The sequence below is a fragment of the Echinops telfairi genome, unplaced genomic scaffold (genome assembly GCF_000313985.2).
Source record: "Echinops telfairi isolate 266 unplaced genomic scaffold, ASM31398v2 ScPeMD7_7468;HRSCAF=8506_0, whole genome shotgun sequence".
NCBI classification, from domain to species: Eukaryota; Metazoa; Chordata; class Mammalia; order Afrosoricida; family Tenrecidae; genus Echinops; species Echinops telfairi.
The window spans coordinates 5,410,930-5,422,199 of record NW_022111369.1 but is presented as its reverse complement, the minus strand read 5'-3'; the positions used below and the strand labels follow the sequence as shown (position 1 = coordinate 5,422,199).

At 53.7% G+C, this 11,270-nt stretch overlaps 1 protein-coding gene and 1 long non-coding RNA gene across 6 annotated transcripts in view; both read right to left on the bottom strand.

Moving 5' to 3' along the window:
• Positions 1-613: 613 nt before the first annotated feature.
• LOC123520996 lies at positions 614-3,830 on the bottom strand. 4 transcript variants are annotated; one of them, XR_006679505.1, is made up of 4 exons: positions 3,306-3,830; positions 2,501-2,627; positions 1,862-1,981; positions 614-1,496 (listed from the first exon to the last, which is right to left on the bottom strand). It is a non-coding gene; the product is annotated as an uncharacterized LOC123520996 (long non-coding RNA). The 4 variants fall into 4 exon arrangements; XR_006679507.1 differs by having other exon boundaries at positions 1,934-1,981; XR_006679506.1 differs by lacking the exon at positions 2,501-2,627.
• Positions 3,831-5,362: 1,532 nt separating this feature from the next.
• Positions 5,363-11,270, bottom strand: part of PITX2 (paired like homeodomain 2) — a 16,085-nt gene continuing 10,177 nt past the window's right edge. Inside the window, exons 1-3 of one of the 2 annotated variants that reach the window (XM_004703309.2) lie at positions 10,046-10,256; positions 9,062-9,267; positions 5,363-6,682 (exon numbers count right to left, since the gene is read on the bottom strand). In XM_004703309.2, the coding sequence (XP_004703366.1) occupies positions 6,119-6,682; positions 9,062-9,267; positions 10,046-10,256 (981 nt within the window). In that variant the 3' untranslated portion in view covers positions 5,363-6,118. Of the gene's footprint in view, positions 6,683-9,061; positions 9,268-10,045; positions 10,257-11,270 lie in introns of those variants that run through there. The other variant, XM_004703312.2, reaches the window with a different exon arrangement.

The window sequence follows — 11,270 nt, the reverse complement described above, 5'->3', positions numbered from 1 at the left end:
GCGGCGGTGGGAACTTGGCGACAGTGAGAAGCTAGATTTCGTCTCTGTGGTCTAGAAGGAAACGCAGGCAGCGAGTACAAGGACAGGCCTGGCCACAACGATTCCTCTTTAAGGGCCTCTGGCAATCCCGCCCGGTTAAGGGCACCAGGCACCTGGGTCTCCCGCGGCTCCCCTGCAGGGCCAGGCCACAAACTATTAAGATGAAGCAGCTGCTATGGTCACTGGGAAGCAGGACTACCATGAGGCTGTGGTCCAGCCTCAGAGCCACTGTGCAGGCGGCCAAAGAGACTTGAGGCCCAGCTACCCCTGGAAGCAGTTTCAAGGGGAGTGGGTGCCCCACTCCCACCCCTGTAGCCCAAATCAGGAATCCAGACCCCTACCCTGTGCCCTTAGGCCAAGCCAGAGGGTGCAGGGTTCCTGCTGGTGAGCTTGAACCCCGAGCTTGTAGACTTGTAGGCCACCATTGACAGGCAATGTTTTTAAGCTTCCCCCCACCTCATCTTTCTTGTCGGATAAAGGACCAACAAGACAGAGCCTCATCAGATAAGAGTAGTTCCCTGGACTTCAGAGGTTCCAGGGGCTGGAGTGGCGCTGAGGTCAGTAGAGCCCTGTGAAAAGAACAACATGGGTGCCTGCACCCACAACCAGAAAGGTTTTTATTTTACTCTTTTTCTTGAAGTCCTGTTTGTTTGTTTGTTTTTTCTAACCACGGGACCTGCTGGCTCTAGCAGGCAAAAGCCTCTTCCTTAGCCCCTGGAGGGCCTGCAGGGTCTTCCACCTGGGTCCCCATTCTTAGTCCACATCTGGCCCGAAGACTCAAGGTCAGAGACGTGCAAGCAGCCACCTGCAGTGACACCAGTCCGTTCAGCATGAGCTCCAGCTGGGTGCAGCAACTCCACCAGACACCGGCATGGAGAAGCAGGTCTGAAGGGGCTGTTGACAGACTCAGCCCCAGGGAGCGCGCCTTAAGTCCTGGACTGCCACTATTGTGAATTCTAAGTCACATTCCACACTGCCACACCGCTTTCTCGGGGGGTGGGGTGGGGGGTGGGGAGCAGTCGTCACGGTTTTAGGTCTCCTGGCCCTAGAGCATCCAGCAGAAAGGTTCCTGCCCCGACCGTGTGAGGGAGTCCATGCAGCAGCGAACTGTCCCGGAGACACTAGGCTACTTCCGGAAGGAAAACCTGGGGGTGGGGTCAGAGGGAGTTTCAGGGGTTCTAAGAAACTGCCCCCAGGACTTAATCTTGGTACCTTAGGGCCCATAATCGAGCAAGATCTATTTTCCGAGTTGACCCAACACATTGCTGCGGATAATGAAAACGGGAGAGGGAGACAGGGCGCGCGAGAGGGGGTGGGGAAACACCTTATGCGTATTTTACCCGCAGAATGGAATGGGAGAAACAGGTCTAGAAAGATCCATCAGTCTCCAGAGTTGAAGACACACACACAGTCTAAGAAGGCCCAATAGTCAGGAGTGTGCACTGCTCTGAGCCTTTCTGTGGGGAGAAATAAATAATAGCCTTGGTAAGATGTAATGCCTGTGTACCATCTTCAATGAACCTTTTATCATGCATTCCTCAAATATCATTGTAAAGTTTTTCAATGTAAATTTACAATCTTTTCAAGGACGTTCCATGGTCCTTTTGGCCATTCCTCAGCAAAGTGACTTGAGTACAATTATCTCGTTTTCCACTACTGGCCACATAAATATCTAACAGATTTCAAAGTTTTCCTTTAAAGTTAATTCATTGGAATTACCCCCCTTCTCCATCCACCAATTTATCTATTTCTTGCAGGCCTTCTCTAAACTTCAGACAACATCTAAAATCAACACGAGTATAAAATGTGTAAGATACTCAACAACAACGTGAAGGAAGTTATGCACGTTAAACACAGTCGATTCGGTTTTCGATTCTTTCAGGTAGGAAGTTACCTCAGCTTCTTCCTTGGTGGTGGTAGGTTAAGGATGAAAATTCATTTTCTAAAAAAAAAAAAATTACTTTCTAGATTTTCAGTGAAAGATTTCTGCCAAATCCTAAAACGGTACTATGTGTTTACAATCGTGTTTGTAATATATATCCATATCTATATATATCTTACCTTGAATGATTTTATGAGATTCAGTTAAAATGCAGCTGTCAGAAATGGGGCAGACTGAGCTAGGAGAGATTCATTCTTCTGAAAATCTGCTACCAGAAAGTATTCCCATTTACCTGACCACCTCCCCTCTGTCAGCCACGTTTCTGGCTTCCCACGTGCTTAGATTAACTGCAGTTTGCCTTGCCAGGGGTTTTAGAAATCAATCAATCGGGAGTCTATGTTCATAAAGGCCTCTGATCTGATTACAGCCCCTCCTTTCTTTCTCTAATCACCATAAATCGGGGCGGTGGGGACTGCCGCCTGCCCCCGAGCCGCTCCCCTCGCTGGCGGCCGGAGGTCGGGGAGCCAGTCCGGCGGCTGCTGGGGATCAGTGGATTCGGATGTGGATTGCAAGACCGACCTTTGTTTGGAAACACTGGAGACCTGGGCTGGGCGGCGGAGTGGGTCGGCCTTGGAGATCAGGCCGAATCTTTAAACATTACTCGCTTTCCAGGAGCTCGTCCTTCCGCACGGGGTTATGTATGACACTGTTGACGAATATTGGGACTTTTTAAGGCGCGGCTTATTTTGGCCTCATTAATTTTTTGTTACCCTCTTACAGGGATTCCTGTGGTGGACTTGCGGCACCTCGCAGGAAGTGGGTGGGGAGGGAGAAAGAACCAGGCTGGCGGCGACAAATCAGCTCCTAATCAAACGGCCTGCAGGGACCAGGCTACCCAGTAGCTTATTTTTAAAAAATCATTCTTTAATTTTTAGCTAATTTTCGGACGCTGAAACTCAGATCGTGGGCCTGAAAGGAAACCCACTTGGGCTCTGATTCTTTTCCCAGGTCTCCACCTAACCCGAATTCGGTCTTTGGGGAATGAAGAGTTTGGGCCTTGAAACGTTTAAAATCATCATCATCATAAAATAATAATTAAAGAAAGGCTGGAGAGAGACAGGAAGAGAAGGTACAATTGAGAAACAGGTGACGGGGAGGCGCCCCCACCCCACGCCGAGGAGGGTGGGTGCGGGGTCCCTGTGGGCGCGCAGGAAGGTGGGCGGTGGTGGGTTGGGACCCCTTTCGCCATCTTTGAACCCAAGCGGAGGCAGATGGCGTTCATGCTATAGATTACCTTAAAGGTTCCTCTAAGCACTTTAATACACAACTAGCTCAGAAATCATTAAGAGACCTAGAGAAGGCGAGAAAGTACCCTCACACTCACCGGTAATAAGTGTTGACATGCAGCAAAAATCGATTGAGTGGAACCGAGGTGGTGGCAGCCATGACTGGAGGGCGACCGGCGTGGGAGCGGGCGGGACCCAGGGGGCTGACTTCTCCAGCGCGGGAACTAAGCGTCTGTCGCTCGAAGGGGTAAGAGAGAGAGAGAAAGAGAGAGAGGCGGCCTGGGGCCCGCGAGCCGAGGGCGAGGCCAGGGTCTCCTCCTTCCCGCGGGAAGTCCTAGGAAAGGAGCGGAGGTGGGAGAAAGGGACTCTCCAGGTCCCGAGTCTCCGCCCCCCAGGCGGCACCGCTCTGGTAGGGGGAAGTGACAACGGCCAGAGTCTCGACTCCCATTTTTTGTTTCCTGCGGATGGATGGATTTCCTCGAGTAGACTTTTATTTCAGCCACCCAAGTAGGCCGCGAGCCACCTTCTCTTTTCAGTGCCCCCAAGTCATCCTGGGACCTGCAGGAACCGCAGATCCTGTCGGCAGGTCTGGATCGAGTCTCCAGCCCCTTCACCAAGCCTTCTATCCGCCCCCCTCTCTCCCCCTGCTCCCGGGGGTGTGTGTGTGTGGAGGCTCTAGGAGACCGGGACCGAGGGCCCCATCGCTTCAAAGTCCACCGGTGGGAACCGCTTTCCTCTCCACTGCTCTCAAGTGAACAACAAGAACAGAGGTGACCCTCGTCCAAAGGGCTTCTATCTCCCCCTCTACCCCCCCCCCAACCACCACCACCACCACCACGGCCGCGTGATCCCACTGCAGGTCGAAAACAGTGCTTTCAAAAGAAATAACCAACCAAAGTTAACGTGCGTGAGTCAGCGCGCGATCTTCCATCCGGTACAGATATAAGTGATCTCGCTCAGTGGCAGCCCACTGCCCTGCACAACAAAGACTCGGTGCCTGGATTCCAAAGGCTTGTAGGGAAGGCTACAGTCAGATAAAAGCTACCTTAAGCGCAAAAACACGGGTTTTCTCGGCTCCAGGAAAGCGGCGTGTAATTCTCGCTCTCCATGCCCCCAGGGTGGCGTGTGTCCGCGCCCACCGGGGGAGGCAGGAGGGACAAAAGTAACAAAAGGCCTCCGCACTCACCACACTTCCAGCGCCACGTTGATGCATACTTTGAAGCTAAACCAGTACCTGCTATTTTACAAAATGAAATGCATATACATATGTAAAGATTGAAACCCAGCAAAGATTTAAAAGTTCTTTTAAACTACTCAGACTTCATTCCCAGTTTGGATGTCAAAGAATGGGAGGAAGGGCCCCTGGCTGTAATTCATCTTGATTTGCTTTATTGTCCCACGGTTGGCAAACTGTAATCCTGTATAATTTCAGGAACAAGCAGGTTTAGAATTGATGGGTCAATATTATTTAAAACAAAACAGGGGGAGCATGACCTTTGCCTCAACCACATATTACTTGACCAGATTCAGGAAACTCCACTCTAACCTCTCAGCCTCTGGGCTCTTGGAGAAACCGAAGGGCTGTGGTTACAGAAATGCTCTTTGCTTCTTTTAATGCCTCAAACGGATTTAGAAATAGTAATGCCATATAACATGAAGGATCTCCCTACTTAAGCCTGAAAGATAAACGTGGGGCCTAAATATTTTGAACTGGAGGTGTTTCCTTGTAAACTTATTATAAACCTATTTCTCTTAAGAGGAATGTATATAAACGGTACACACATACTTCTCCAAAGCAATTGACTGGGGATGCTGGGTTCCCCCGCCAAAGAAATAAACTTGAGAGTCATTCTAAGTTGGCTAACTTTCTAAAGTTCCCCCCTTCTTCCTGCTTTCCTCTTATATTATTGGTTTGCAATCATGGGATCTTCTGGGTTTAAGCCAAAGAAAAATCTGAGACAAGACCAGGCGCTTGTTTTCCCCCTAGGAGTGTCTTTGGTAAAGTTTCTGATGAGTGACTATAATTTATTTCCACCAAATTTAAGCACTGCTGCCTTGTGCGTTTAACTGGACAGGCAGAAGGGACTGGTTTGTTTAGGAGGCATAGTGGCTGAGCAGCCCCAGGAAGGCGACTGAGGGCAAGAAAACTCCAGACCAGTTTGTATGCAGTATATTTTACTCCCATGAAATAAAACACGTTTTTTTTTTCATATTTGCTGAAAAGTAAAACAATAATATTGTACGAAATGTTATACACAGGGTAGGTTGTACATAGCAGTTTCAGAAACATCATTGCATCCACCAGAGGAACTATTCTAAAACTGATATTCACACATTTTTTATAATAATATGTTAGAAACATACAGTGTGGCATTTAGTATATACATTCCCTTGCTCGCAAGCGAAAAATCCTAATCGCTTCTGTATAACATGCTTTATTTTAAAGCCTAACCTTTAAAAACACTGTTGTGATATTACTAACAACTGCTTTTATAAAATTAATTTGACATTTCGATATATATACATCCTTTCAGTCATTTTAATGTTAACAATGCTAAACTTAAAAAATAACAAGCATATAGTAATGTTAAAATGTCATATCCAGTCAAATATCCATGTGTATGTGTGTGTGTGAGAGAGCGCATTTATAGATACACACACACACACACACACACACACACTGTGTGTGTCCTGGCAACTGTTGGAGATGCTTTCAGTGAAGATGTTAGACACTGAGGAAATTCCTTTGAAATCAAAGGAGCTCTCTAGAATTCAGTGGTTTCCTGTTCTCTCGCTTCTCTTCCCCTCCATCTCTTTAGCGCCCACGACTTTCTAGCATAATTTCCAGTCTTTCAAGGTCGGAGTAGCCCCATCCGTCACGGTCCTAGGATCCCAGTGCTCCGGGTGCGGCTCACACAGGTCGGTCCACAGCGTACTGGCAAGCACTCAGGTTGGACGCCGGGTTCTGCACGCTGGCGTAGCCGAAGCTGGAGTGCTGCTTTGCTTTCAGTCTCAGGCTGGCCAGGCTCGAGTTACACGTGTCCCTATAAACGTATGGAGGAGTCGGCGGCGCATAAGGGCAGGCAGGCGTCGGCACCGCTGAATTCAGCGACGGGCTGCTCAGGTTGTTCAAGTTATTCAGGCTGTTGAGGCTGGAGCCCGGAACGCCCGTCACCGCCGAGGGCACCATGCTGGAGGACATGCTCATGGACGAGATGGAATTGGGCGGGGAGAACATGCTCTGCGACGACAGGGGGTTGACGTTCATGGAGTTGAAGAAGGGGAAGCTTTTGGTGGACAGGGATGCCGATGTCAGGCCCTTGGCGGCCCAGTTGTTGTACGAATAGCCCGGGTACATGTCGTCGTAGGGCTGCATGAGCCCGTTGAACTGTGGCCCGAAGCCATTCTTGCACAGCTCGGCCTGTTGGTTGCGCTCTCGCTTTCTCCATTTGGCCCTGCGATTCTTGAACCAAACCTAGGTGGGGGTGGGGTGGGGTGGAGGAGGCGACAAAGAAGCAAACAAACGACACGGCGAATATTAGTCAAATCTATATTCCAGGAAGCACTGGAAGTCACCACCACCACCCCTTCAACACATCCACACCCTCACGGCCCTTCCACTCACTCCAACCAGCCTTCCACCGTCCCCCCAGTACCGCGCTGCTGTCCCTGCCTCTGAGTGGCTCCGCAAACCCAGTGGAAGGTTCCTAAATCACCAACCCAGGGCCTCCTCTGGGTCTCCAAACTTTTGCTGGCAAATAAACGCGGGGCAGCCAGCTCTCTGCCCAACTCCGACCGGGTCACCTTGCAAACGTGCAGGAAAGAGGACAGATGCTGGAGGCCACCGGCGGCCCGTTCTCTTACCCACAAATCTCCTCCCTCTCCTTCCGGACCTCGACTGAGCCTACTGAAGAGTGCGTCCCCAACCAGCACGGTCCCCCCCACCCCGCCTCCGCCCCTTTCCTCGCCTAGCAAAACAACCAAATAAAAAACAAAAAGACCACCTCCCTGACAGCTCGTTAAATTCCAGGAGCTTAGCGTGTAAATCTTCAGGAACCCAGAGCGGGTGGCTCCGGTAGCCTCCTCCTACCTCCGCCCGCCCGACCTCGGCCTTCCAGTGCTCCCGCCGGGCTCGGGCTCGACCCCGCATTGCCTGTAAGGTCGGCCCGCCAGCCCCCACTCGCGACACGGGGCCCCACCGCAACCCCGCTCCCAATCCACATCGGCCCGCCGTTGGGCCCAGACGGCGACCTTTGTGTATTGGAACGAGGCCTGGCCCGAGATCTCCGAGCTGACATCGGTGATGTTTCACATTACACATCACTGCCAGGTCCAGACGACTAATCCGTCGACCCCCCTCCCAGCACCCGCCCCTTTCCTTTTTATTCTGGTTTTCTTTTTAGCCCCTTTCCTCTTTGCACCCGACTGCTATAAAAAGCGCGCCTCACTCCCACTAGGCTGGGCAGGCAGCAGGCCTGAAAAGAGACAGCCGCTGCGAGCGAGAATCCAGCACGGCGGCGGCAGCGGCCCGGGGCCAGGAAGGGGATGCAGACAAGCCCAATGTGGTGGTAGTGGCGCGGGGGCGGTGGGGGGAGGAGGCCTTTTCCGAAGGATTCTTGAGAGTCCAAGATTGTGTTTTTATTTTAATTACTCTCCATTTTCCACTCTAGGCCCTCTAAACTTTGCTCAAGCGAGAAGAGTACGTGAGAGGCCTGTTCCCCTCAAGAGCCCTGGGCTAATGAAAGACTGACCTTGCGCAAAACCACGCGGCCGCAGCCGGGGTCTTTGGTTCGTAGTTAAACTAAAACCATTTCCAAACTCGAGCCCGCTTTTATCCACCAACCTAGACTCGCGCCCTGCACAAATGCCACTCACAGAGCGCCTAGGTTCTCTGCCTTTGGGAATGCATGTTGGTGTTTAATTCTTTTCAGTGTTATTATTCCATTTTGTTTTTTTCTCTGCTTTCTCTGACCTAACTGGAGATTTTTTTTTTCACTCGTCACAGCGCTACACACACACACACACACACACCATCACCAACAAAGCCAGAGTCTTATTTTCTGCGTCCAGAATCCTAACAAATTTGGAATTTTCCACCGACCGGCACAAACCCGGATGTTGCTATTGGGTAATTCATTTAAGCTAACTTTCTGGGGGGCCAATCTATAAAGAACAGATTTGCTGCAAAGCTAAGGTAAGTCTTTTTTTTTTTTTAATAGAACTGTGATTATCGTTAGGAGGAAGGGCGAAAGGAACAAATTCCAAAGTGTGTAACTCCTGAGAAAAGATAAACAAATCGAACAGAAAACTGCTTTTTCTTTCCTTCCTTCTTTCCCTCTTTTTTTCTCCCCCCCCCCTAAAAAAATAAGCGAGCAGAATAGGGCTTTGTGTACTTAAAATTTCCTTCCGGAGATGACAAAACCAGGGAAGCAGGGTGTGGGTGAGACCTGAATGGCCGAAACGCCGCAATAAAGACCGTGTCGGGAGGACAAATTGAGAGGAGGAAAACCCAGAGCGTGCTTGCCGGAAGGTTTTTCCAAGCCTTTCGTGACGCTGGCGGGGTTTCCTGGTTAGAGGCGCGCAGGTTGGAGCCTGTTCTCCGCTCCTGGTTGGGCGACTGCAAACCCAGGCACAACGCCTTGCGTTGGGAAATGCCCGCGCGGCGCGGCCCCGGAGAGCGCGGGCTGGGGAGGCCAGTGGGCCCCGGGCCGCTCGGGTGCAGCGCCGGGCCGACCGCCAGGCCTGGGAATCGGAGCTGCAACCTTCCCAACCCCGGCCACTGAGGGGCCTCCGGCCTTTGCCCGGCGGCTCCCCGCAGCCCTTTCTTAGTCCGTACGTGCGCGCAGGCTCCTACCCGGACTCGGGCTTCTGTGAGGTTGGTCCACACGGCGATTTCTTCGCGCGTGGACATGTCCGGGTAGCGGTTCCTCTGAAACGTGGCCTCTAGTTCTTGCAGCTGCTGGCTGGTGAAGTGCGTCCGCTGCCGCCGTTGCCGCTTCTTCTTGGATGGGTCATCGGCGCCCACATCCTCATTCTTCCCCTGCTGGCTCTTGTCTTTCTCTGAAAACGAAACACACACGGGTCCCCGTCAGCGTTGTCAAGTGCAACCCGCCAAGTGCACCTGGGCCGGGGTAGCGGAGGTCCCGGCCGAATCGGGCGCCTCCCCGGACAAGAGCGCGCCTCCCGTGGCGGCAGGGTGTCCGGACGAGGGTGAGCGCGCGCGTCCGTTCCCTCCCCTCCCCCAGCGCCGCACGCTTTATTTACATGTTTATCTCCGTTCCGCGGGACAGACGGTTTTATAGCCCGAGCCTCCAACTATATTTTTACACCTGCGCAGACACACCAGCTCTCCTGGACATACACACACACGTAGAACTTGGTAGAACTCTGATTGCGATGTGGCTTCGGGAGGCTAGAAAAATGCAGGCGCTGGGATTCCATTAGGTACCCAAGTCCGCTGGCCCTTTGGGACAACTACCTCTTGGCCAAGAACATTTCGGAGACGGGGTTTTATAGGTACTTTGCAAACGAGGGGAGCTATTTGAGGTTGAGAGGCGAGAGAACAGCTGGGACCGGACGGACGCCCTCTGAGTGTCCTCGAATAGACAGGGTTTGTTTTGGTTTTTGCGACCCAGCAAACAGAAGGGCCGCAGAACTGCCTGCGCCACCTGAGCCGGGCCACCCAGCCAAGGCAGAAAGGGAAGGGGGTGGGGTATCTATCAGAACCCGGGACCACGAGCTGGACGCCCGCTCCCACCACGCCCCCACAGCGGGGACCGACGGACGCGCGGCGTCCAGTGGCGCCGGGAGGCTGGGTTGGGGCGGCGTGGCGCCTTACCTGCGGCCTCGGGGCTGGACGTGTCGGAGATGGTGTGCACCTCCAGCCTGTGCTTGGAGGAGTCCAGAGAACGGGGCTGCCCGGGAGCCAGGACCGAAGCCATGGGCAGCGGCTGGGGATGGTGACAAGAAGAGGAAGACAAGGCGGCGGCCGGCAGCTTGGTCCCTGCGGCTCGGTGCTCCAAGTGCAGCGGACCTTTCATGCAGTTCATGGACGAGGGAGCGCGCCGCCTCCGAGTGCAAGGCTCCCGCCCCGGTGGCGCTCTGGGCGCCGAGTTGCCCCGCAGTGGCCGCCGCGGGCGGAGCCAAGCGACGCGCACAGTCAGTCCTAAAGGCAACCGGCGCCGGGTCTTCCAATCGAGCCGCCCCGCGTCCCCGTAGGCTCAAGTGGAAAAAGTCCGGTGACCGAAAAGTCAGCGGTCACACGGAGACATGGGATGTGGGCAGGAGGACACTGCTCGGCGCGTCTTCGGAGAGCTGGCTTCCAAGCTCCAAAGAGGAAGGAGAGTGGGCAAAGACCCCCTGCCTCTCTCCCGCCCTCCCCGGAGCACCCCTCCAATAAGGAAAGCTAACGCCGATCGCGCTCCGAAAGGCCAGCTCAGCCCGCCCCCCACGCGGCAGCCCTGACGGCGAAGTGTCAAGAGTGACAAGGACAGGTAGCTGATATTAGATCCCCGGCGGTGGCGGCGGAGCGCGGGCCTCTGGGAGCACCCTGAGCGGCGCGCACACGCACACGCACACCCTTCGCCCCGTCGAACTCGAGCCCGTTCTGGCCGCAGTTCAGCTCCCGGCACGCAGACTAGCGCCCGACCAGCTCTGCGGCTCTGCGCTTCCCAGTTGGCCTAACATCTTAAAACGGAGGCGGGCTTCCTAGGGCCGAGACGTCACTCCGCTTCGGCTCTCTCCAACCCTCTCCAGCCCTCCCCGCCTCCGCCTCCTCCGCCCCTTCGCCCGCCGAGAGTGACGTGGCTGCGCACCAATCAGGAGGCCCCAGCCCACGGCGGAGGGACGGTCCTGCCTGCGCCTATCAGCAGTGCGGGGCCGAGCTAATGTTTGAGGTGCCCACCCGGTCTACACTGGCCCGCTCCAGGAATTTTGCTCCCGCCCGGCCGAAGGCAACCGGCTTTTTAGTTCGGGCGTGGAGCTGGGGAGGTGAAGAGAGGAGTCTGGGAATGGGGAGGCTTGGGGCAGGGACAGAAAGGTCGAGAACTGAAGGAAACAGACCG